At 38.0% G+C, this 24,767-nt stretch overlaps 1 protein-coding gene across 3 annotated transcripts in view; it reads left to right on the plus strand.

Annotated features, from left to right (window-relative positions):
• The window catches only part of FSHR (follicle stimulating hormone receptor), a 203,899-nt gene that overhangs the window by 160,006 nt on the left and 19,126 nt on the right, over window positions 1–24,767 (plus strand). For all 3 annotated transcript variants that reach the window (XM_084513092.1, XM_084513090.1, XM_084513091.1), the window contains exons 3-5: window positions 17,262–17,336; window positions 17,784–17,858; window positions 24,447–24,518. In XM_084513092.1, the coding sequence (XP_084369218.1) occupies window positions 17,262–17,336; window positions 17,784–17,858; window positions 24,447–24,518 (222 nt within the window). The remainder of the gene's footprint in view (window positions 1–17,261; window positions 17,337–17,783; window positions 17,859–24,446; window positions 24,519–24,767) is intronic.

Here is a 24,767-nt window from a genome sequence, read left to right on the forward strand (position 1 = left end):
GGGAAAAAAAAAAAAAAAAAAGAATTTGCAGGAGCTGCTGTGATATGCAAATTAAATAGTGCATATATATATATATAAAATTTATTCCTAAGGTGGAAAGGAGAAAGGGGGACACAGTGCAATTTGAGTATCAAAAATATGTACTGAATCAGGTAAGGATCATACTTTGGTAATAAATACTCCAGGGTATATTCTCAAAGTGAAACTCCATGGATATTGAATTCTTATCTATACTAGAGGAAGTTATGCGTAACATTCTGCATCTTAGGGGCATGTCATGAAAATAAGTATGCTACTGAATTCTTTTAAATGAGTCTAAATATGCATTTTCTGTTAGGGAACAGGGAACTACAGTTCAAAAATACTAAAGCCAGTAATCAGCAGAAGCAAAAAAATTCAAAGTTCAGGCTGACATCCCAAAGAATAAATCTTTCATTGGGGCCACTTTTATGATATGGGGTTTTGCCCTCCCTCTCCTTGGTCTAATCCTGTGTGAACCAGCAGCATCTAAAGACTGCTCAGCATCACACACTGGTATGAGGGCCGTGATAAATGACATGAATTTTCCAGGTTCCTGCGGGTGAACTCACAAGTCTCAGAAACCCCTGACACAGTTGACTATCCACATTGAACAGTGATCCATGATTTTGAACTCTCTCTTGTCTGTGTTGGAGTGTTTGCTTGCACTTCAGGCCTCTGGTTCAGCAGAAAAATCATGTAAAGAAGCTTATCCTGCACTGTATGCATTCATTAGCCGAACAGTGTCCAGGGTTTCAGTCTTCATTTCCCCATTGCTATGCTCTGCCCTTTGAAATGGGTTCCCATAAATGGGGTTTGATGGGGAGCAGCCATGCAAGCTTCTGCCAGAGCACCTGCAACATATCATCAGTGGAGGAGCTGGGCAAAGCACCGCCTTTTGATGTTGTTTCTCAGTGAGTGGCTTAGACACATTTCCTTCTAGCATGAATGCTGTTACTTCAAATGACTATTCTCCAGCCTCTGCAAATATCATCTGTGGACAACAAATTTTAGTGTTTGATATGAAAACATATGAGGCCTGTTATATCCTTAATTAAATTTATTTTCTGAAAGTAGAAGCTGTGCCTTGTGTTCTAAATACAATAAGTAATGAACCAAGACCATTTTTTTATATTCTAATCTATAAATGTTTTGCTGTATCCTTGCCTAGCATTTTGCTTTTCCTTGCCAAGGCTTATCTGTGGAAGAGATCTTACATGCTGTAATTGTTGTCACCCCTTGCACAGTTACAAAAAAGTGAAGTAGACATTTAATATCCATGTCAGTGACTCACTGCTGATGTCAAAGAGCAGAGATTTTAATTACAGCTTTGTAATACTTCAGTAAATGCATAACCTGATCTCAATCTTTTGATAATGCTTTAATGGAACAAAATCACAAATAAAATTAAAGTACTTAAAAGAAGAAGCTAGGAAATGTAAAATCAGTTCATAGTGTCCATATAAGAATTTTCTAACTTTCCAATTTAAAATGTCCCTGAGAATCATACTAATATGGTTAGTGTATGATTTTAATTGAAGTATGTTAGACTGCAAAAACCAGAGTATTCTTTCTGTGTGGTTAGGTATCTCAATGCTTGCTGATACAAAGATTTTCCATGGTAAAATCAAGGAAAGGAAATGTAAAGGAGTTGCAAGAGGATTATTATAAAAAGGTTTCTGTCTACAATAAATAAATAAATAAATAAAATCCACCACCAACAACAACAAAACAGTGCAATTCTGTAAGCAAACAGTGCAATTCTGAAAGAACTCAAACACATGTATTGAGAATGTCACAGAGGTTTCACTTCACTTGGCTGTTAGATCGAACATGTAAGCAACTTCACCTCCTGTGCCTGACAGACTTGCTGGTGGGGGGTCTATGGTTCCTGATGCACCACAGTGATGTTTCAGTGTGAATCTCTGGGAATTTGGGTGATAGCATATCCCAAAGGCATAGTAGTGCCATATCCTTCCAGGTATATCCAGCCTCTGGGTTTGCTTTAAAAAGTACTGCTACTGAAATAAATAAATAAAAGTATGCATTTTAAAAGAAAGGTAGGGTTTTTTCATTATCAATGTTTTTTATGATTTTTTCTATTAATCTTATTTGTGTGTGTTTCTAACTGCAACAGTGAGTGCAAAAGGTGTGACCTAGATGACACGATGCCCGACTAATTTTAGATGGGATTTTATTCAGTATTTATTGTTACCATTACTAAATGCTTCTTATTAGAAAGAGAAAAGTTGGCACCAGATTAGAAATGGTAATTCAATTTGAGGATGACTTCAGGAACATCTTCCCATATTAATTTTATCTAGCTTTTCCATTTATTTTAGAAATAACGCGAGTGGAATTGTCATGTTGCAATGAAGAATTGCTTCCCATTGCTCTACAAATGCTGATACAAACCTCAACATTTATGGAAAACAAATATTGAGATGAAGTCAAGACATTTATTTTCTAAGCAGGAGATGTTGATTCTCTGACAACACTATATTGCACAGCCTTTATTTCTATTATGCCAAATGATTGATGTGGATTTAATCATTAGTTTGATGGCTGTTTTGCTCAGTGGAGAGGCAGTTGAGCATTTCATCATTATTAGTGAGCTGCATTTTGATTTTTCTATAAGACACTGCTAGCCTCAATTCATCCCAGGTGGAAATCCAGTTTCATTGTGCCCATTGTTTGCTTTGTGACCAAGCCAAGAACAATTTGCATACAAAATACAGTGAATATTTGTGTTGATTTTTTAAGCAGGAATATGTTTTTGATGAAGGTCTCCATATACGTGCTTCATCCTTTAAAAAATGAAGAATAATAAAGAGTGGTACCATTTGTGAGTAAACTAAACATGAAAGAATATATATATACGTAAGTATGTATATACACACATGCATACCTGTATATGTATATATGTTTATATATAGGAGTCTGGAAATGATTTCAGTTGTTAGGATTTAGAATGGAAGAAAGAAACCAAGCCAGAAAATATTTTGAATGTTTAAGGGAGCCAACGCAGCAGATGGAAATTACAAACAAATGTGAGAGAAATGCAGAATGTTGAAAAGCTATTGGTGTCTGTGTGTTTTTCAATGTAGTCAGCAGAGAATCAGAAGCTGGGGACAGTAACAGGCTGGTGTCTTTCCCCGGTCAGAACTTTGTCCCTGAGAGCTGCTAACATCAATTACTGAAGGAGGACATTCAAGAGAACATTTCTGTAACAATTACGGAGTAGTTTCTCCAGATGGAGAATACATTTTGTCCATCTCCTGGGGTGCTTTCTACTCTGAGGAGGAGAAATGTATGTAATAAATGATAAGGAATAGCTGTCCAGTGCCGATACTAAGCACAAACTCCTTGAATGGTCTCTCTGTGTTGCCTTTGTGCTGTGAAGTTTCACCACTAAAACAGTGAATAATGCAGAATTTCACTGGTGAACTAAAGTAAAATAGTCTTTGTTATTTGGAAGCATGATTTAGTTCTGTCTTGTTTGTCTATTCAAGAGCACAGAGATTTACATCTTTATGTGGAAATGTTTATCCTTTCTATGAAGTGAAGATTCTCATTAGACACGTCAGATTCTTTTGATAGTCTTGTTGTTTATTTTGAATGAGATTTTATGGTTATGTTTTTCAGCTTTGTCTTCCATAACTTTAAGACTTCTTGTGCTAGATTCTTAAGATTTTGGCTTTTCTCACCTGCTCTGTTCAAACAAACAAGTGGGATACAGTGGAATGGATTTGGTTATTTACTTCTGTTCCCGATTAGATGATGCTCCTTAGGAAAAGTGACAGTGGCAGAGCTCCATGGAGGAATTGGGATTGGACATTCCACTTGTAGGTGAATGAGAACGTTCAAAGGGGAGCAGCTTTGAGGTACTACAAGTAGAAGGAATTTTGCAAGCAGAGGTGGAAATGTGCCACTTGGAAACTGCACTGGGGAGCAGTATCCAGTGATGAACAGGTTTCAAAGGAGGTCTGAGCAGAGCTTACTGCCACTTGGAATAAGTCATTGAGGAACTCTAACCCTTCTCCAAAGGCTCTGGAAGTAAGGGGAGGGTGTTTAAACACTTTTAAGTTCTCTTCCACCTAGCCTCAATTTCCTTTGAGGTTTTTCTGCTTTATAGTTAAGTATCCTTGTTTATATTTTAATAAAAACTGCCTTTTTTGAGCTAAAAAGCCTTTTATTCTTCTTTGGATCATTCTATACAAAGGAAGGTCAAAACAGATTGTGTCAAAGCTCACAACTTGAAGTGCTGTCGTACAGCACTATCCAGATTTCCTTGCCATTACATTTTCACTGTGTGCAGTGCCTTTGCTCTTCCATTCCCAGAGCCCAAATCTCTGTGCAGAGCTGAGCTGCAGTAGAGAGGTTATCCCCAGCAGAAGAACAGAGGGCAGAGCCAAATGGCAGGACATTTTTACAGAGAGGCAAGTAAATAGATCACAGTACATCTGTGACAGCCTCCTGCCTCAGCATAATTGACAACACACACTGTTTATTTAAAAATAAGCTTTTTTTGCCTGTGTTTCTTGGTAGCAGATGTAGAAGTGCTAACAAGTAAAGTGGCTTTTCATGAACCTTCATCTGTCAGTACGAAGGAGCCTGTTTTGTGTTCCCTAGGCCCAGAATACCTCTGAAAAGCACATCATGTTTTCATCCAACTGTGCTGCCAGGCACAGAGCTTTCAGAGTAAGAGGGAACATGTTAACAGTTGAAAAAGATGGTAAAAATGATGGGAAAATTTGTCAGTGATGTGCAATCACTTGGGTCACTAGAGGAAGGACTTCCTAATGCGATGTCATCTGAGCACTGAACTTGCTTAAATCCCATTCCTTGTGTACTGTTTGTTCTCGCCTTGTTCCAGGTTTAAAGTATCCTTCCCACATAGAAATGCTGATTACAAATGTAGGGACACTGATAAAAATCTATGACATATTTATTCTTGCTTTGTTATGGTGTAAGGTCAACATCAGTCCCAACAATGTAAGCATAAGGTATCTTTTTGTCTGCAAATCTAAGAATGTTTCTATTCTCCTTGTTTTGTGAATTTGCTGATGATTTAAAAGCTTTCTATAGTTAGGTAAATGGCAAGGTTCTCCATTGCTGTGACTTCTTTTGTTCATTGGAGAGTGAGTAACAGCAGAATAGCAACCATCTACTGGGGGAGATTGTCCAGGAGTCTGCTCATTCTCTTCCAGCCATTATTGGCTCTCAGTAGCCTTTTTTAAAATCTATTGAGCTTACTCCAGCAATGACCTTGTCTAATCATATTGATTGTTACTAACTGAAGGCTAATTAGGAAGCAAGTTGCTATGGTAATTCTTGAGTCATATATATAAAGAGAAAATACAACTAAAACCACTGGTGCATGGTGACTATTAACATAGTTAAACAAATTAAAAAATATAATTCATTCAGATTAATTCTGGCATTCAAATGAAGATACAGTATGCAACAAGAAAGTTTTTCCCTTGCTACCAAACTTTACTCTTTTGTAGTCATTTTGTTCTTTTATTTGTCTGTTGTGAATTATGCATAATTTTAGGACCAAAGGACAAAGTAGAGTTTGGGTTGTTCTTCCTTGCTCCCCCATCCTTCCTCCCACACAAAATATGTCACAACAAGCTTTCTATGACAGAAGGATGACTCAGGCAAAGGGTAGTAGGACTCGGAACCTCCAGAATTCTAGGTCACTTTTCATATCCGGTCCGTGTATGTGTGATCGATGGTGTATTTTCAAATGGGTAGGTTGGTGGATTGCATACCATGAAATGCCGATCTCAGATTGTACCCTCAGGAGATGTGATTCATTACAAGGTGTGGCTGTTGCAGCCAGCTTTAATCAAAAGCCTCCTTTGGCCAAGTTTTGAAATGTCTCTGCAAAAGAGCTGGTCACTCAGTGGGTGACCAAGCTCCACTGTGGGACACTGTGGGAAGGTTGGATTATTTCAGCTGTGCTGTGGCTCATTTTTGGATGGATGGAGGATTTCACCAGTCATATCTAATAAAGTCTTTCCATCTTACTTCTAACTAAATGTGACCCAAAGGAAAACCAAGAGCTTTCTTCCCAATTTAATGGGAGTTCTCTTTCTCCTCGTATGGCACCTTACTCACCAGTCATGTCACGCACAACATTTAACTCTCCTAGTGAGTCTTCATCTCCATCTGCAGATCTTTAAGGAGAGGGAAAATAAAAGAGCATGCACCTGTTGCTACTCTTCTGGACCATTTGAATGAGGAGGCAAAACATATCTAGGAGAATCACTGAACTGGATGGGATATAGGAGTGTACTGAGTTCAGGTAGTACCCGAGTGAGTGTGAGTTTCTCAGCCTCTCTCAGTCTCCACTATATGACTTTACCAGCAGCTAAAATAAAAAGTGAGCAGAAGTGTTAGCATGAAACTATCTGTAGGTCTCATAAATTAATCTCTTTTGTTAGTTGGGACTTGTGTGTTTATAGAGTTGTATTCATTTAACTGAAACTGAGATATAAAATTGATGACTATGAAGTGTATGCCACCTAAACAAAAGAAAAGAAGAGAGAGAGAGAGTAGAAGCTTATTGATTACGATCAACTAAATCTGAATAAAACTACACTAACAGTGAAATGAAAGCATATAATTGGAGGTTTTGCATGGTCCTTCAGTTAAATAGGTGCCACTGTAGAAATAAGTCCTGAGCCTACCATTTTGAAGTACTCACTTCATTCTACCAGCAGTTTAACGCACAGGGATGCCACAAGTTAAAAGCCTGTGTACTTACCTGCTACTTAATCCATCCAAACCAAAGGCTACTAGCTGAGAATGGGAAACAAGGGATTCACCTGGGAAATCTTTTCCCTTCCATGTCTCTTAACCAGAGAAATCTTGCAGAGGTATCTTCAAACTAGTAGAAATAATATAATGAAACTACGCTGCCTTGACTGTCAAATTATTCTGTGTAGAAAAACAAAGTATTTGTTATTCTTGATGTTTGCTTTCTGTTTATTGTACATTCCTGCATGTAAGAAAAATACAATCCTCCCCAGGGATCCACTCTAAATCCTTAGGGCTTTGGGTAACTTCAAGATAGAGAATATTTCAGAGGGAGATCTGATGATGTTCCATAATATGCGTTATATTTGTTTCCTCATTTTCTTGTGAAAACAAGCTGCTCTAGACTCAAAATGCATGTTGTGTTTTTTTTTTTAGTATGACGAAAAAGCACTATAGTACTTACCTTATTGTTTTTAATTTGGTATTTAACATACACAAAACATTCATTTAAATCTGAAAGCTAAATTGTTCTCAGAGGATTGCTTTCAAGTGTCTTCACTTCTGTGTCTCTTTGTGTATTGAGCTGTGTGGTTTCTAGAGACAATACTTATTTTAAATTACAGAAAAATTATACAGCTCTCTAAAATTTAGAATGTTAATGTAAATACAGATCCAATATATTAAAATCAATGGATTTCCATGCCTTCTACAGTAAAGTGTGAAATCTTCTTCAGTCTCAACCAAAGCAATGATAGTAATCAGAAATCATGCACTTCATTTTCCTTTTTTTTATTTTTTTAATTGTATTTCATCAACACAATTTTTCCAAATGGTATTTTTTGTGGTTTGGGACATCTTCTGCTTTATCTTTTTTTTTTTTTTTTTCCCTTATCAGTAATTTATTTATTTTTTTAATGCTTTACTGGAAACAAGAAAGGTTTTGCCAGGCTTGTGTGGTGTGAGTACACTGCAAGTCCCAGTTTGTTTACACTGTTACAGGAAGCCAGACAGAAAAAATGTCATAAGTATATGCAGTGGAGTACAGCAGGGGAAGAGATACAGCAACTTCCAAGGACAGCATCGTTTCTGTATTCAAACCACATTTCTCATTCAGCCTCCTCCGTTAAGCTGTGTGGCTAGAGAGGAGTATCCCACTTACTTTTCCCTTGATGAAGGAGGAAAAACTACTTCAGATAAGGTTTTCTGCATCATCTCTATCTTCAACTTCTTTCTGTCTCCAGTTAGCCATGACACAGGAATATGTGGAGAAGAGCTCCCAGGGAGACCAAAGTGGTCTTACCTAGGAGAAACAGATCACTTCCTAGCATCAGGAGTTGCCTTTTCAAAGGTTGCACCTTGTTCCTCTGAAGACTTCTCTGGAGGAATTGGTACTGAAGACTTCTGAAAGGGCTGAGTCTAGCCTGAGGAGCTTCTTTTGAAAGCACTGTAGTTGCAGATGGTAGCAGGAAGCCCTTGTTTGTCTAAACTTTCTCCAAATATGAGGTTACACAGCATAGTTGTGTCACAAACTCTCATAAACAAAGTTCATGAGCATCTTCCCTGTAAATGGAGTTCGATGTGCAGAAAGGCTCCTGCTCACTAATAATAGCGAGTAAGCACCATCATGCAGCTATTATTTTTATTGTTTTTTGTTTTTGTTTTTGTTTTTTAATATTCTGTGTATAAACACACAAATACATACCATACAATATATTAATATATTGGATTTTCAGACAAGTTATATGACATAATTCCTTCCCCCCATGAAGACTTTCATTCCTGTGTGCAGTTTTGCAGTGTTTGCAAGTGAAGAGGATTATTTATGCCGGGGAAATGCAGGTGGAACATGTGATTTTCCTGGGAGCAAAGGTTTCATAGTGGAGATCTGATCAGTTATTTGTCAAATAAGACTCTAGATTTACTGAATCAGGCTCCTCTTTGCTGTCATCAGCTGCTTGGAAAAAAAAAAAAAAAAAAAAGATTAGGGATTGTATGTAATTCCCATTTTTGTATAGTGTGTCATCTGTATGTCTTCCAAGAGAGAACCTGCAGATTTGGGCTTACTGATGATTTTTGTCTGCGTTTGATAGAACAGTTGCCTCAATCAGGTAAGTCATCCTCATTACATGTTCGTTTTGTAAAGGTTTTGACTAAGTAGCTTTTTTTCTGGTGTTCATGTTTTCCATGGTATTCTGTTGCAAAGAGGGGTTTGGATTTAACTTTGGAAGCATAGTAGATCCCTTCACCAAGTAGGTTATATCTGAGTGCACCAATCAAGCAAATATTTATTCAGTAGGGTCTTGGCTGAATCTGGAGCCAAAGCTCAAAAATAAGTTTGTGGGGTCAAGCCTTCATTAGACAGAAAATAGAAGAATAGTAAGTAGTTTTTATGGAAGGAATAAATGAACACAAAGAGAAATTAAGACAGATGGAAATCTCTGTGATAGAAAAATATATTTTGCAGGAATTGTGGAACTCTGACTAAGAGAGGCCTAAATCCCTTCAAGAAGACATTTGGAAGATGTAGTGGATGAAGCAGCTGTAAGATAATGTCTGTATTCATAATTATATTTAACATTAGCCAATCTAAATATCTTTCTAATGATAGGTCAGGGGGATTTATTTTCATTGAAGTGGGTGTAACATACTGCATGATGCTCGGGCAAATATTCAGGGTCTTCTCATAAGACCAAGAACATCTTTATTGCCATAACTGAGGAGTAAGAGTTTCTTTTTACAATTTTCCCCTCTTAGATAAAAAGTTTATTTGTGCATTTGTGAGACACTTGTTATTCTGGATCTCCTCATTTCTGTAAGGCATTGGAGTTAGTAATGAACAGTTCTCCAGGGGCATCTCCTTTGTGTGTCTGCTTGCTTAAAACATTTTAAAACTGGCTGTTAAAGTGTCCAGGCATATCTGCTTCAAGATGGTCTCTTTTGAAAGACTTTGGGTCCTGTAAGCCAAAGTCCAAGACAATATTCCTATTGATATTTCCCTAAAATGAATTTGAACTGTAGTTTGCTACAGGAAGAGTATTGGGGTCAGGCAAGCAGCAGTCTTCTCTGGAGCAAGGCTTCCAGTTTCTTCATTCAGCTGCTTTCCTGGTTGATTATCCCCAGCATAATTTTCTCATCTGCCCAGGTCATTCTCAATAAAACTATTCATCATTAGCTGACTACCAAAGCCAGGAAAGAAGCAATAAAAGATAAGTGGCAATAAACACTGCTAGCCCATTTCCATGGGAGTTATGAGGCAGGCATAATGCTTGTGTCAGCATCTCTGAATGAGGAGGACCCTTTTTCAGCTGAACAACCACCTTCTTTACCACCAGGGTCTCAAGATCCTCTGGGGCCCATCACATCTGAGAAAGAAGTACCACTGCTAGGGTGGGTGCTTATATTTTCAAGGAATCTTTCTGCCTTTCCTATAAGCTTTCACAGTCAATGTAAAACTCTAGTGGCTTCATCACCTTCCCCACAGCAGTTTGGTTGTTGGTCAGCCAGGATGCTGGGGCAACAGGTATATCTATCTGCCCAAGTGGCTGGGCAGCACCAGGGTACAAACATCTTTCTCTGTGCCACCAGCTATGATCGGGAGGACTGAGAGTTTGTGTTTCATCTCCTCCAGAAGAGGTCCAGGCAGGGCCTCTATCTCTCTTTTTAAATGCTTCAGAAAGAGCCTCCCAATATATACGGAGGATCTCGTATGAACATAAGAAACCTAAATCTCAACACCTGCATGGGTATTGCTTATTAAGTACTTTTGCTTTATAGCTACTACTCATTATAGCTACTACATTTTCCCTGTAGTTTGCACCTTCCAAAACTGCACACATGGCCACAATAACTCCCAGTCCACTGCAAGCAGAGTCACATCAGCATTCCTCTATTAAGAGCAGCCTGGAACTGCTTACTCAAAAAAAGAAGTGGAGATTTGGAGTTTAATTTTAGACCAAGAGAGCAGCCACAGGGTAGCAGCTCTCCATCCCAGATGTGAAGTAGAGGGTTGGTGGTGCAAGGTCAGCATGTATACTACTGGCTCCAAGCCCTGGAGCCTTCCTTCTGCTGAAGGCTGCCATTTCCTCCAAAGACCTGATCCTGGTTTGTTTGACTTGCAAGGCTTCATTCCTTTTCAGCTTTACTGGCAATAAACTAAAATTAGTATAATACATCCCCTCAGCTCTGGAGTATGAGATATCTATCCCCCCCAAAACTATACTGATTATAAAATCAATTCTTATGATGATGTGGCTTCTGTGGCTGGACTTGGTCATTATCAGCTCCAATTCTGCAGACTAATCACACGCTTTTTCAGACTAGAGAGACCAATTTAATACTGTTACATGGACAATTAATTTAATGCAACCAAACTCTCAAAAGACTTTCATCTGGATTGCTGGCATGATGCTAAAGTACTGATAGAATTAAAAACCCCTTTGCTTCAGTCAGCCATGTGGAAATTTACATTTTATTTTTCCCATGCCTGAACTGATTTACTTGAGAATATGGTGTGGTACCCTTTGGAGAAGGCAGGAAGGCACAGTATTGGCGCCTCCTGATAATCTCCTTCAAAGACTTACATATAGACTATTTTGTTCTAAGTGTGAAATCAGTATTAATACTCAGCTGGCTAAATGGACATTACACTTAGTCAGGTCAGTATGCCGTGTGTGTGTATCTTCAGAAAAGTAAAGAGATGATGAGAAGAGTCAGTGTTTGAATTCATTTTTTGAAATGTCAATAACTACTAAGATATATTAGCCTGTAACTCCCTGGTGTTCAATAAATCATAGTAGGGAGACAAGTTTTTCATGTTCACAAGGACAGTGGCAGAATAAAGTGTCAAGTATCTATTTTTAAAAGGTTAAAATTCTCTAATACTTTTAAGAAAAATAACCTTTCTTTTGTAACCTGTCTAAATCAATGTAGTAGTATTTTGCTGTCACCATAGAGGGAAGTTTTCAAAAGGAGATTCCAGATTGGCCTGGTTTTGATCAGACCAAAACAAATAAGAGCTCCTCTGTCTTCCACACTGAGACTGACATACCAGTGCTGAGTGTCTAATTTTTTATTTCAGACACATCACAAGCTGTTCCCAGGGGTGCTCACCCAATGAATCCTGGGTGGGATTTTCTGTGTGACACCAGCTACTGCTAATTCCTTCTTAAACTTGGCTTAAATTTTTGAATCACTAAAATCTATGAGTAAAACCAACCTGAAAAATTGCCTGATATAACTGCAGAAGTACTCTAAAGAATATGTATATCTAAAGGAAGGAAAAATTAAAATAAAATAAAATAAAATAAAATAAAATAAAATAAAATAAAATGTTGGCTTTCTTACCACCACCACCTTTTCTGTTAAATCAATGCAAAGCTATTGTTTTTTTGTAATATAGAGTGCCAAGGGAGGTCACCGGCACTGGGAAGTGGTACCTGGTACCTGTAGCATCAATGGTTTCCACTTCATGATCTATGTTAAACATCTATCTCTCTCTAGAATCCCAGAGTCACAGAGTCATAGAAAAACTCAAGGTGGAAGGACCCTCAAAAGATCATCAGGTCCAACCTTCCATAAGAAAATGGAGCTCGTCTTAGAAGAGATTACTTAGCACCCCATCCAATTGCATCTTGAAAACCTCCACCACATTCCTGAAGAGGTTGTTCCAGTGATGGATTGTTCTCGCTGTAAAAATTTCTTTCTTCTATCAAGATGAAAGAAAGAAAGAATTGCTTCTCCTGGTGCAATTTGTATCCATTGCCCCTTGACTTATCCATGTGGCTTCTTGTGAAGAGAGACCCCCCACCCACTCTGTAGCCACCAGTTAAGTACTGCAATACTGTGACGAGGTCCCTCCTGAGCCTCCTTTTCTCCAAGGTGAAAAGACCTAACTACTTTAGTCCTTCCATCCTCATAGGACAGGTTCTCCAGCCTTTAGATCATCTTTGTGGCCCTCATTTGGACTCTCTCCAGTCTGTCTGCATCTTTTTTGATTTGTGGGGACCAGAACTGGACACAGTAATCCAGGTGTGGCCTGGCAAGCACTGAGTAGAGAGTGATGACTGCATTTCTGTCTCTGCCAGCACTGTCCCTGTGGATACATACCAAGATCTGATTTACCTTCATTTCTGTAGTGGCACACCCTGTATATGGAAACACACACACATACGTTTTTAAATAACACATTTTCTATTGGGGAAGAAATTGCCCTATCCCTGTCTATGTGCCCCACACTGATCCTGAAAGACATTTTTCTCATAATAGATGAATAAATACCCAGTCTTTTATTCTTACATTAATTTAAAATGTGAGATCACTTGGCAGTGAGACCATTAGTTTGTGAGTTTAATGTAGTCTTGCTTTCGCTGTAAGACTTTGATTGGTTTAAGAGACTTCTTTAGAGGACTGCAAAGAAACTGGCATGAACTATAAATTCCTTGCTAATAGAATTGTTTAAAAGGCCATTTCAATGTATCTCGATTTTTATAGATGGTGCTTGGCATGCAGCTAGCTTGAAGGAGAGTATTTCCTATGCCTCATGCTGGGCTCTGTCGCAGATGTCATCGAAGCTGCAGTATCAGCCCTGCCTGAGGGCAGTTTTTCAGGCAGGTCATCTTCCTCTTCATTTTCCTGCTCTCTCCTTCCTCTGACTATTGCACATTGAAACACTGCACTACAATCAGTTCCTTCTGAACAGATAATAATGATTACTCTTTGCTGTGTTAGCAGCAAACTAAATGATTTTTCTTTGTGTGCTATTGTCACACCTTAAAGTCATCTGTTCTCTTTAAAGAAAAATAAAAAAATAATTATCCTTCATAAAACACTTTTACTGAATTCTCTTCCCTCTTTTAGGTTGTGCTTGGGTAAACAATTTATGCTTTTAAGGATCTCTGTTTATTTCAGTAAAGTTGCGCATGCAGTGGAAACTGAGTTTAGGCAGATGCTTAACCATTTTGCAATATTGGGGTCTTAGTGGGCAGTTTGGGATTTTGGGGGTGGTTGGTTTTTCTCTTTAAGAAATTGCCCCTGATTGTTTCACATACCATATATTCAAAGGCTTGCATGCATCAGGAATTATGCTCAAATTACTGACTGGATTTTCTGTGATAGATGGCACTGGTGCTAATATTATCATTCATTACAGGCAAACAATGTAATAACAGTCCCATCTTTTGTCATGATGACATATAATAAGATCTGCATTATGAGCAATCATCTACTGATGTGTATTTATACTGTAAAACAAATCTCAGGCACAAATACTAGCCAGCAATCTGCTTTTTCTGTTTGTAGCTACTGCTGCAGGTGTTATTTGCTCTCCTCTAGAGAGGATCTGAGTCTGTTGAGTTAGTTGTTTGGTGTGAGCAGCACTGACTTACACTTCCAGTGGCAAAGATACCACTATTGTCCAAGACAGTGTTCTTCAGGATTTTGATGATCAGGGTGTGCATTTGGCACTATTTATGTTTGAATAAATTGTTCACAGAAATCATGCAAACAAAACCCAGACCGGTGCTCATTGTTCACAGCATGTGACTGCTCTCTTAAACTGAATTCTTTCTTTACTTCTCCTTCTTACCTGAATGACAGCCTGTAACAGGTACATGGAGACTCCCAAGGCCAAGAATAGTAATGTCTTCCATTAGAAAAAAAAAAAAAAAAAAAAAAAAAAAAAAACTTCCATGCTGGGAAAAAGCTCAGAAGACTGATTCCTACCTGAAGAACTTACTTGTCTTCATGAATGTGAAGGGGGGAGGACATTCATATGGAAACCAAGTCACTCCCCAAATATCTGATCCTCCCTCACACAAGTATTATTTAATTCTTTTATAAACTTAATCTTTTAAAATCAGTTTATAGATTCCTATTCTTACTCCTCTTTCATTCCTTTCTTAAATCTGTATTCTCTTAACCTTCCAAAATGTCATGACCTGTTCATGCACTACTTTAATCAGGCCTGTATCTCCCATTTTTCAAACCAAAACAAAGCACATAATTTATCCCAGTCCTAGAAAGCCAAAACACTCTCTTGATGCAGAAACAATCTTTTGTAAGAATTAGATTAAAATGCTTATATTGTCCAGGTTGGTTCATAGTTAGATAATAGACTGAATCATAAAAAATTATTATTCTTGACAGCCTTGAGGAAGAGATCACTACCACATTGTGGTTTCTTAATAAACCTTTTTGTCTGTGTAAGGCCAACAAATCTGTAGCACTTTGCCCTGAGCTATTTTGCGGTGTGAAATCTCTTCTGGCTAAACAGATTTATTTTGGTGTTAAAAGTTTTGCTTTTTCTATGTTGGGTTGTTTGGTTGTATGTTTTTTTTTTTCAGAAAACTGCTTTTTAGACTGTGGGAAATGCCACAAAAACATCCTTGGTGGAGACTTGTGTGTTCATTCACTATGGTACAGCACAGCAGGGGCAGCACCAGCTCCCTCCACAATGAATGATAACCCTGGGAGCTGGGAGTCATCTCCTATCTCTCCCATGGACTTGCTGCATGAAGCCTTGAAAAAGTCACTTCTCATTTCGTACCCGTTTTCACCACTTCCCTTTGTCTGTTTAGGTGGGAAGCTTTCAAGTGCAGCATACCTTGTGATGGCTGGGTACGTCATATAGCATGAAGGAAACCAGCCGAAGCATTTTGTTGGTGATGAAACCTAAATGATAAAGAGGGTCATGTTCACATGTGAGCTGGTGCTTCAGCACTGTTAAACTCTTTCCCATCACAGAATCACAGAATTTCTAGGTTGGAAGAGACCTCAAGATCATCGAGTCCAACCTCTGACCTAACACTAACAGTCCCCACTAAACCATATCCCTAAGCTCTACATCTAAACGTCTTGTAAAGACTTCCAGGGATGGTGACTCCACCACTTCCCTGGGCAGCCTGTTCCAATGTCTAACAACCCTTTCAGTAAAGAAGTTCTTCCTAAGATCCAACCTAAAAGGTTGGATCATCAAGGTGTGACTACAAATCGCTCCCCTACCAGTAGCCTATTGGTCAGTCCTCATCTACTTTTATTTGCTTATTCTCTAGTTACCAGAGCAGAGAGCTGGATTTCTTCTCTCAAAGCCTTGAGTATACAGAGTTATTAAACTAAAATTTACCAAACCACTGAAGTGTTTTTTAAAGCAGAAAAGGTCAGATGAACAATTTATCTTCTTTTGCAAGGCTTTTGTTGTCTTAAATGGGTGGGTAATTTGTCAGGTATACTCCAGTTGTTACTTAAAGGTAGTGGAATAATTTTTATATTACTTGTAATAATATTGGCATTTTTTTGACTGTTGACTGTGCATTGAATCGATTGTAACACAATCCATTATTGTACCTCAGACCTATTTGAATCTATTTGCAGCTATCACAATTTCAAAAGAACAAGTTATCCAGGAGCAAGTGATAGCCACTTTACAATCTGACTATTTATTCAAGGTTTAATTCCAAAAATGTGCAAAGTTATATTACCAGAAAAATCCAATAGACCATCACACTATCACCGAGTTATATCTACATTATTATATTTACTATTTACTGATCCCAGCCCGGGAAATAGCATTTTTGCAACATTTACAAAAATGGTCATGTTGAATCTTTTGGCATAGTCATCTTCACCCCAACTTTCCTGGTCATTGTCAGCATAAGGGAAGGAATCAGTATGGGTTGCACTGCAATAATTCCCCCCTTAGTTACCAGGAGAATTCTTGAACTCTGAATTATATTAAAGCCTGAGCTATCTCTTTGCCATCCCATAGATTAAGGAAGCAATGATATATGTCCTCTGGACTAGCAAGAGATGTATTCTGGTGTGTTGATAACAGAAAACTAGCCATTTTTATTCTGCAGTTCTGTGGCTGCAAGTGGGCATTAATCATATATATAAAAGATTAAATAGGGTTTTCTCCAGGGTATGGAAGAGTTCTTAACATCTGTGGTCTCCAGCTTCTGTCAATAAGGATGTGTCTGTTGGTGACTTAATTTTAATCTCTGAAGTTTACATCGGGTCAATATAGCAGCATGTCTTACTTGCTGAGGCTGTGTCATATTTCTTGGGAACTTCATAGCTGTTTTCTCCATTTCAATCACCTTTCATGCCCTATTTTCTGCACTGGGTTAAAAGCTTTCATTAAGTCTCCATCGGTAATTAGTGATGTCAGAGATCCAGTAGCCAGTGGTGGTGCCTTTCAATACACACAGGTTGTGGTGACAGAAGGAGGTGCAAGACTGCTTTTTTAGAAACAGGCTTCAGCCTCAGAAGATGTATTGTTCTGGACTGTCATTGTTTGCCTTTGGTGGCAGCTCATAGGCATTTCTGAGGTCTGTTTTGTTATCTGATGTCACCTGATTTTTAAAACTGATCTGTAATCTAGGAAGAAGTTCCATGTGAGTTTTTCTCTTGTCCATTCTCTGCTTTCACCCTTTGGCTGAAAGCATTGCTTGAAATATCTTGACTTTTTAATTATTTTTCAGAGAGATCTCACAGAATGATGCCTTGGAGGTCATAGAAGCAAATGTGTTTTCCAACCTTCCCAAACTACATGAAATGTAAGTAATGAGCAATCTAAATTCAAAGAATACAATTATAAAGATGCATTATAGGCAAGTATCAAGGTTTTGCAGTTTGGTTCAGGTAAACTCTGAAGAATCCATAGTAATACAAGAACATTGGAAATCTCCCTCTGTCTTTCCCATGTTCTTATCTAACACTCATTCTTTCCCTGGTCAGTCTGAAACCTATCCTCAAACCACTGCTGATATCAGAAAGCAGTGGGGTCTGCCAGTCTGTGGTAGGCTGCTATTTGGAAGTAGATCTGCTCTCCAAAAAAAAAAAAAAAAAATATATATATATATATATAAAATAATAATCTGTCACAGTATTGTACAGTACCACTACATCCTGGGGCAACCACACATATTTTAGGATGCAAGCACAGACAGTTTAAGATCAATATATTGATGTATTTCTTCTGATGTTTCACTTTCTCTTTGCAGAAGAATTGAGAAGGCCAACAACCTCGTGTACATTGATCAAGATGCCTTCCAGCACCTTCCAAGCCTTAGATATTTGTAAGATTTTTTTTGCTTTTTGAAAGTACTATAATCATTTTAAATGATACAGATGTCTTTCCATCCAACCTGTGCTAAGCAATTTGATGATGACAAGGTAATGCCATGTCTTCGCTTCCCCACCCCACACACTAAGTTGTGTATTGTCAATCCACATTTTCATACACAAGCCTGTACGTGGTCCTCAGAAAAGCTGAAGGTAATAATGTCTATGAAGAATCTATGGAGATTCTCCAATGATCTCCACACACTAAATATTTGAGCTTTTCTAAGTAACAAGTGGAAACTGAGTGATGAGAGAAGGATGTGGGAATTTTTTTCATGGCAATGAAAACAGGTCTAGGTGGAAATTCCTCCTGCAAACTTTAGGATAAAAAATCTCTCATCTCTGTTTGCTATGGCTCTGTCTTCTGTTAAACTTCATACACATGGTCTTAAGCATTCAAATTCTCTTTTCTTTAGCAATGACAGTGCTATAGCAATGATTTTCACTAACACTGGATGCGAGATGATTAAAACCTTAGAATGCAAATGTACTGGTGTATGCGATAACTTTATTTTATTAGTCAGCTTCATCAAGAATGCAGTTTGCACAACTGTGGTTGCCACATCTGCTCTCATGGGGTTGCCATCACAATTCAGTGATAATTTAAGCCATCCTTAAAATAAACTACTACCCAAAATATTTTCACAGCTTTTAGCATGTGACCTTAACATGACTAATGACATCTCCTCTGCTATGTATTAAAACCCAAATGAAGTCCAATTAACTCCATTTAGCGGTAATTGTTTTTAATGGCTGTAGCTTAAATAGGCTCCTACAGTGCTCTTTGCTGAACAGCATATATACCAAACAGGATATTATCTGGACTTTCATATGTCCATCCTGCTGAGCACATATACCCAACCTTCTTTTCCTTGCTCACATAAGAAGCTTTGCTGATCACAATATCTACTTTTGAGTAAATAAGTGCTTAATTGTCTGGTTAGCTGCTTCTTAAAGATGGGATAAAATCAGGTCAGTGGTCCAATAAGCATGAGTGTTTCGAGTCTCTGAAAATCACTGGTGTCTGGCAGATTCTGGGCTCAGAAATGGCAAGAGACACTGGCTTGAATTTGAACTTCAAGATTCAAGATTTAAGATTTGGACTTTAAGAGATAAGGTTTATTTAGCGCTATACAATGTATCCCATTTCCTACTGACTCCATTCCTTGTATCCCATTAATTAGGTAGTTTATTGGCATTACTGATGTTTTCCACTGGTCCCTCCTTTCTCTGTTTTTCATAGAAAGCTTTTCCAGAAACACAATGATTTGGTGACTAGAAAATTTCTTCAGATTTAATCCATGGCCATTTAATTCAAGTTCATTTTCATTCCAAAACTTTTCTCTAATTTAAATAGAAAAAATCCATCTTTGGTGTTTAATACACTAATGGATTCATATTTCTTCCACTGTATGTTTTTATTTTATTTTATTTTAGGAGGCAAAAAAAGACTCTTGCAAGACTGTGAATAATACAAAAGATGCAGACATCATTGCTTCTAAAGTCTGAACTACTGAATGTGTCTTTCATATTAATGACAAGGTTTGAGGTAGCTGCACCTTTTGCTTTGGTGAAGTGACATCAGTTAACATCACAGGAATATGGTTAAAACACTTTAATTGAGATAGCTTTTCAGCAGTTTCTGAGCTATGTTCCCCACTTAAAAAGGGCAGATGTGTCTGAATTAGTAGAGCAGATACCTGCTGGTAAATTGGCTTACCCTCAGATGCCCTGGTCCCCCAGGGGCATCTCCAGCTGGGGTCCACACCAATTTTCCAAATAGACCACAGTGAGGCAAGAGAGCTGGAGAGGAAGTCATGTACTTGGAGAGGTCCTTGGCCCAATCTTCTGCTGTAGACCTTGCTGTAAGACCTCTGTAATCCTTCCTGGTCTGTCCCACAAAGCAGAATAGCTGACACAGGCACCCCTGAATCTTAGAATAAAGAAGTTTAGTGAGACCCACCTGCAACCAGCACAGAAAAGCAGGGTGCTCTTGTATGTGCACATTGCTTTGAGCTTGTTGTGATTCTTCCTTAAGTTTCCAGCCTCAGAGGCAGGCTGGCAGTGTATGAGACATGTAGTCTGTCTGATTCTTTATGACAGTGCCATGGTTATAACAGAACTGTTAAAATGCGGTTCAGAAAATCTTGCAGGAAAAAAATATATATGTGTGTGTGTGTGTATGTATTTACTAGACATTTTCAGAAGGAAAATTTAAAAAAAAAAAAAAGATTTGAGAAAAATTAGTCAGTGTTAATGCATGAGATGGAGGCTAGGCACCATAGTCCATCAGTTTAATGACCTTTGCAACTGTTGCTTCCAAGACTTTATCTGTGCTGCTTCAAAAATAGTCATATAGCCACTAGATCTTATTTATTGGCAGGCAAGAAGCTCTGGCTAACATTGTCAGCCCTCTCATCAGCTTTACGGGCTCGTTATAGCCACTAGCAGTTGAACATGAATATGCTTTTATCTGTGTCAACTTGAGTACAAATACATTTTCCACTCACCCTACTCCCTTTGTCTCCTGCATCATCATTACTAGTATGGCCAAAATACTATGGCAAGAAAAATACTTCTAAAATCCAATGCTGAAATTTCCTAAGCCTTCTAGAAAAATGCAACCTAAACTTTCCTGCCAGTCTTTTAGAAGAGGATATGAAGAGGATGGTTAATTGGTCTTCTTGGATATGTGCCAAAGAGACAGACTGTTTCGAAATGGTAACTTGTTGACCTTTTCATGGGTACAAGATTATTTGTCTGGCTCTCATTAGGGAGAGCTGTGGCATTGTCTGTTTAATAATGCAGTGATGGCTTTTCAAACCTATTTTCTTTCCAAAATTAGTTCTATGTCCTTTGGTTGTTTTTACAGTGCATGCATGGATGTTCTGTATTAAGCAATCTCATCTTAAAATAGAAAGGTTTAAATGTGACACTTTTTTTCAGATCAATTTTAAGGGCATACAGCTAGATTGTTGGTGGGAAGGGAAAGGTAGGCCATGAAAATGTTTTTTATCTCTAAAATATTTTTCATTATGGAGAGAACAGCCCAGCCCCAAAGACTCGCAGATGCTTGTACATGCCTGTCCTTATCTCATGGAGAGCCTGACACATGTATGCCTGGCATGCTTCTTAAATCCAGTCTGTATTTATTGCAGATGCAGCTAGTCATGCTTAATAGAGATATCCACATTGTCTGCAATTGTCCACAAACTGATGACCCTTCTCATAGAATGGGATTTTCAATCAGAAGAGATGATCCATTCCATCCTTTTGTATGGGAGCCTCATGTTTAAAGACCTTGCCCAGCAGTGAGTGCCATGGATTATAGACTCAGCATAGCCTGCAAGGCCAGTTCACATGAGTCAGAGGACTTTCTTGCTGGAGTGCAGTACAAAGTCACTAGTGTGATTAAGGGGCACATAAATAATACTTCCCGAGTGATGCTCTATTTAACTCAGCCTACCTTGCATTTGCAATTTAGCCAACATCCTCAATAAATTGATGGAGTAAACTATGGTCCAGGTTTTGTCAGAATAACTCCTACCAACTTGGTATTAAAAAGGCCTGGAAATTTGCTCTATCTGGAAATAAGCAGCCAGAATCTTCCAGGAATTAGTTACTGAAAAATTTTTGTTCTCTGGTGCTCTTGGTGCAATGTTTTCTTAAATGCTGACTCCAGTAAGCCTTTTCAGAAAGATAATTAAAGCTTTGGAAAGCAGCCATCAGCCATTTGAAAAACAGGTTCTTACTGAGCTGTTTATATGTGGCAAGGGGGAACTTAGTTAAAGCACAGATTAAAGAGGACACTTGTTTAAAGCAAGGCTACTAAGGATGTATACATTATATGGTAAACATATTGACAAAACTGTCCTTCAAGAAAGATATTCAGAAAATTGGATTATCTACATTCTAACAAGATTATCCACTTAAAGGCCTCTGGAGATTTGTTGGCTGAATAAAAAGAGAAGAGAGATCTAGGCCGCACTCTAGCTAAGTATTTTTTCAGTTCTTTTTCTGCAATTAATTAAAAGAACATCCTCTCCTATTCCTAATCACTGTTCTGTGCCTCTGTGCAATCAGTACCTCATACCCTTAGATTTACTTCAATATGTAACTATTTGTTGAAGATGCTTTTCTCTTCATCTCATGCTGCTCACTCATGTGATGTCAAATCACCAGTGTAAACTGAACCCTGAGCAATTTTGGATTACTTGAAAGATCAGTAGTATTGCGTCACGCAAGGCCTTGAATGTGTTTATTCACATATATAAGGCAAAACCCCTCCTAACCAGTATCGCATTTTGAGTTTGGATTAAGTTGCCACTGGGAGTAGTGCTTGAACAGCATATAGTAGAGTACCATCATCCTTCATTACCAGAACAAGAGGATCGAGCTTTCCTTAGGAAAGTAAAGTAGAAAGGAAAGCTTTTCATGTCTTCTTGGTTCTGCAATAACCACACAATATTTGGAAGCAGTTTGCTTCTTCATTTACCTATTAAAGCAAATGCGTGCTGTAATTTGTATTTAACAAGTGGCTCTTAAAATTAATTGCATGAATTTTTAGCGTATGACTCATTTAAAAGTAAAGGCACCTTTCAAATAAAACCCTCTACTTCTCCAATGATTTAAAGAGTGTACTTTAAAATACTATAAGGGGGGATTTGAAGGTTCTTCTTCTATTGCTTCTAATATTTTTTTTATTTTTTTTGCTAATTCCTTTCACAAAGTATAAGTGCAGAAGTACTTTAAATAATAACAGGCTTATGAAATCCACCTGTTTCATTAATCCTGCTTTCTATTTAACTACATGCAATAGTTTTTCAAAGGCATTTTTGTAGAGCTTTCTTGGTCACACATGACAGCTGTGATTTTTAAGCTAACGTAATGTCAGACCACTCTGACTCCTGGGATGAAACAGTCAATGACATTTCATCATTTCCAAATTGGCTTCATGAATATTCACTACACTTCTTTAATTTTTTCCTACATATAATGCAATGCTTTTTGTTATGAGGAAGATAACCAGTTGGCTTTTCAATATGAACCTCTGAGAATATCCAAATACTGCCTCAGAAAGCTCAGATGAGTATTCCTACAAGTGAATGACTATTTATGGACCTTTTTGGTCCTTATGGATTTGGTTGTCACAGTTGGCTGTTTGGTTTCAGTTCAGTTCATAAAACTTGAAAGTCTGCAACTGTTCTGAAATGGTCTAGGTTCATAATAAACATCAAATGAATGCCTTTACTTTTTTCCAGTCTCAAGCAGTGCTTTTCATCACCATCTAACACCATTCAAGAATGAATCTGCCCCAAAAAAATCGCATCCAGTAATGGAAGGATATTGTTCTATTTAAGTGCCAAGATAAAAAATACCTTCCATATACTACATATACTTCCATTATACTACACCTTAAAGAACCAATATGTTCAGTAAGATATTCTCTACATCTCACACAGTAAAAATACAAAGAGATAATTACCCTTTCAAGAACCCGTATTTTCTTTCTTTGGTAGCATAAGCATGGTAATGAGACATTTTGGTGGCTGGGACAAACTCCAGCTCTTCTTTCCTACTGCACTTCCCCAGCCAGGCACTCCACCCTCCTTCCAGCCATCAAACAGCCAACAACCTTCTCTTTCTGCATGGCAATATCGTTTGTTGCTCCTGTCCTACACTTACTACTGTTCTGGACAACAAAAATTGCTTAACTGGACATGGTGCAGCTCTATCAATAGCTGTGGCTCCTTTTCCTCCCTGGCTGTGGGCACAGGATTGTCCTTCAGAGTCAGCATTTCTGGGACAGTGTTTCACAGATGTGAACAGCAAAACAGAAGCCAGCAGTGCCCAGTATGGAGGAAGGTGGTTAAATGCCGAGAATCAAGACCATTTCCCATCAAGCAAACTGCTGAAATGTTCCAATGTATTCGGTTTCTTGCTATCAACAGTGCTTGGGAACAGTGTCCTAACTTTCTCTCACTTTCATGAAATAATAATATTTCCAATTGAATTAATGTATCATCATTTAGATAAGAAGATTAAAATTGTGGTAAGTGAATTTGTATTTTTTTTATTTGAAGAGCTACTATGAAAATTGTTGGACGTGGTGCTTAGTGACATGGTTTATTGGGTGACAATGGTGGTAGTGGTATGGTTGGGCTAGATGGTCTTGAAGGTCTTTTTCAACCTTAATGATTCTATGATTCTCTGAAAATAATTATCCTATGTCAGTGTGGTTGATTTCTTAGAATAAGGTGTGGGAATTAACACTGAAGATATCCTGAGATCATCAGGAGAAAATGTAATTATCCCAGATATGTTTTCTCCCTTGACTGCAGTGGGGGAGAACTCAACTTGCACTTTTGACAAAAACCTTTTTACATTACAATATCAAGATTCTTGTGGGTAGATGCTGGGTATGTGGTGAAAGCCTACTTCTTGTGGCTTACATTTTAAGTACAATCTACTTTCTTCTTTTTTAGTTATTGCTTCATTCTTGGGACAGAATTAATAATTGTAATTTCTCCTCTCTTCTTTAGGTTGATATCAAATACTGGCCTTAGATTTTTACCTGTTGTCCAGAAGGTGCACTCCTTCCAGAAAGTTTTACTGTAAGTTGTAATGCTTTTAAAAGCTCCTTTTGAACATTTTGCTGTTCTAACAAAATCTTTCAAGATGTGATTGCCCTTATGCTTGCCTATTAGCTTCATGATAGCATTTTGGGTTGCAATTTTGTAGGCATTGATGTTAATGTCGCCTAAAAGGTCTCAGTATTCTCTAGTTCTCCTTTCTATCAAGCATTGTAGCTTGCAGTCTACTGACTACTCTTCCATTAACTACATTATAAATGCACAGCCAGA

This window comes from Aythya ferina, assembly GCF_964211825.1.
Source record: "Aythya ferina genome assembly, chromosome: 3".
NCBI classification, from domain to species: Eukaryota; Metazoa; Chordata; class Aves; order Anseriformes; family Anatidae; genus Aythya; species Aythya ferina.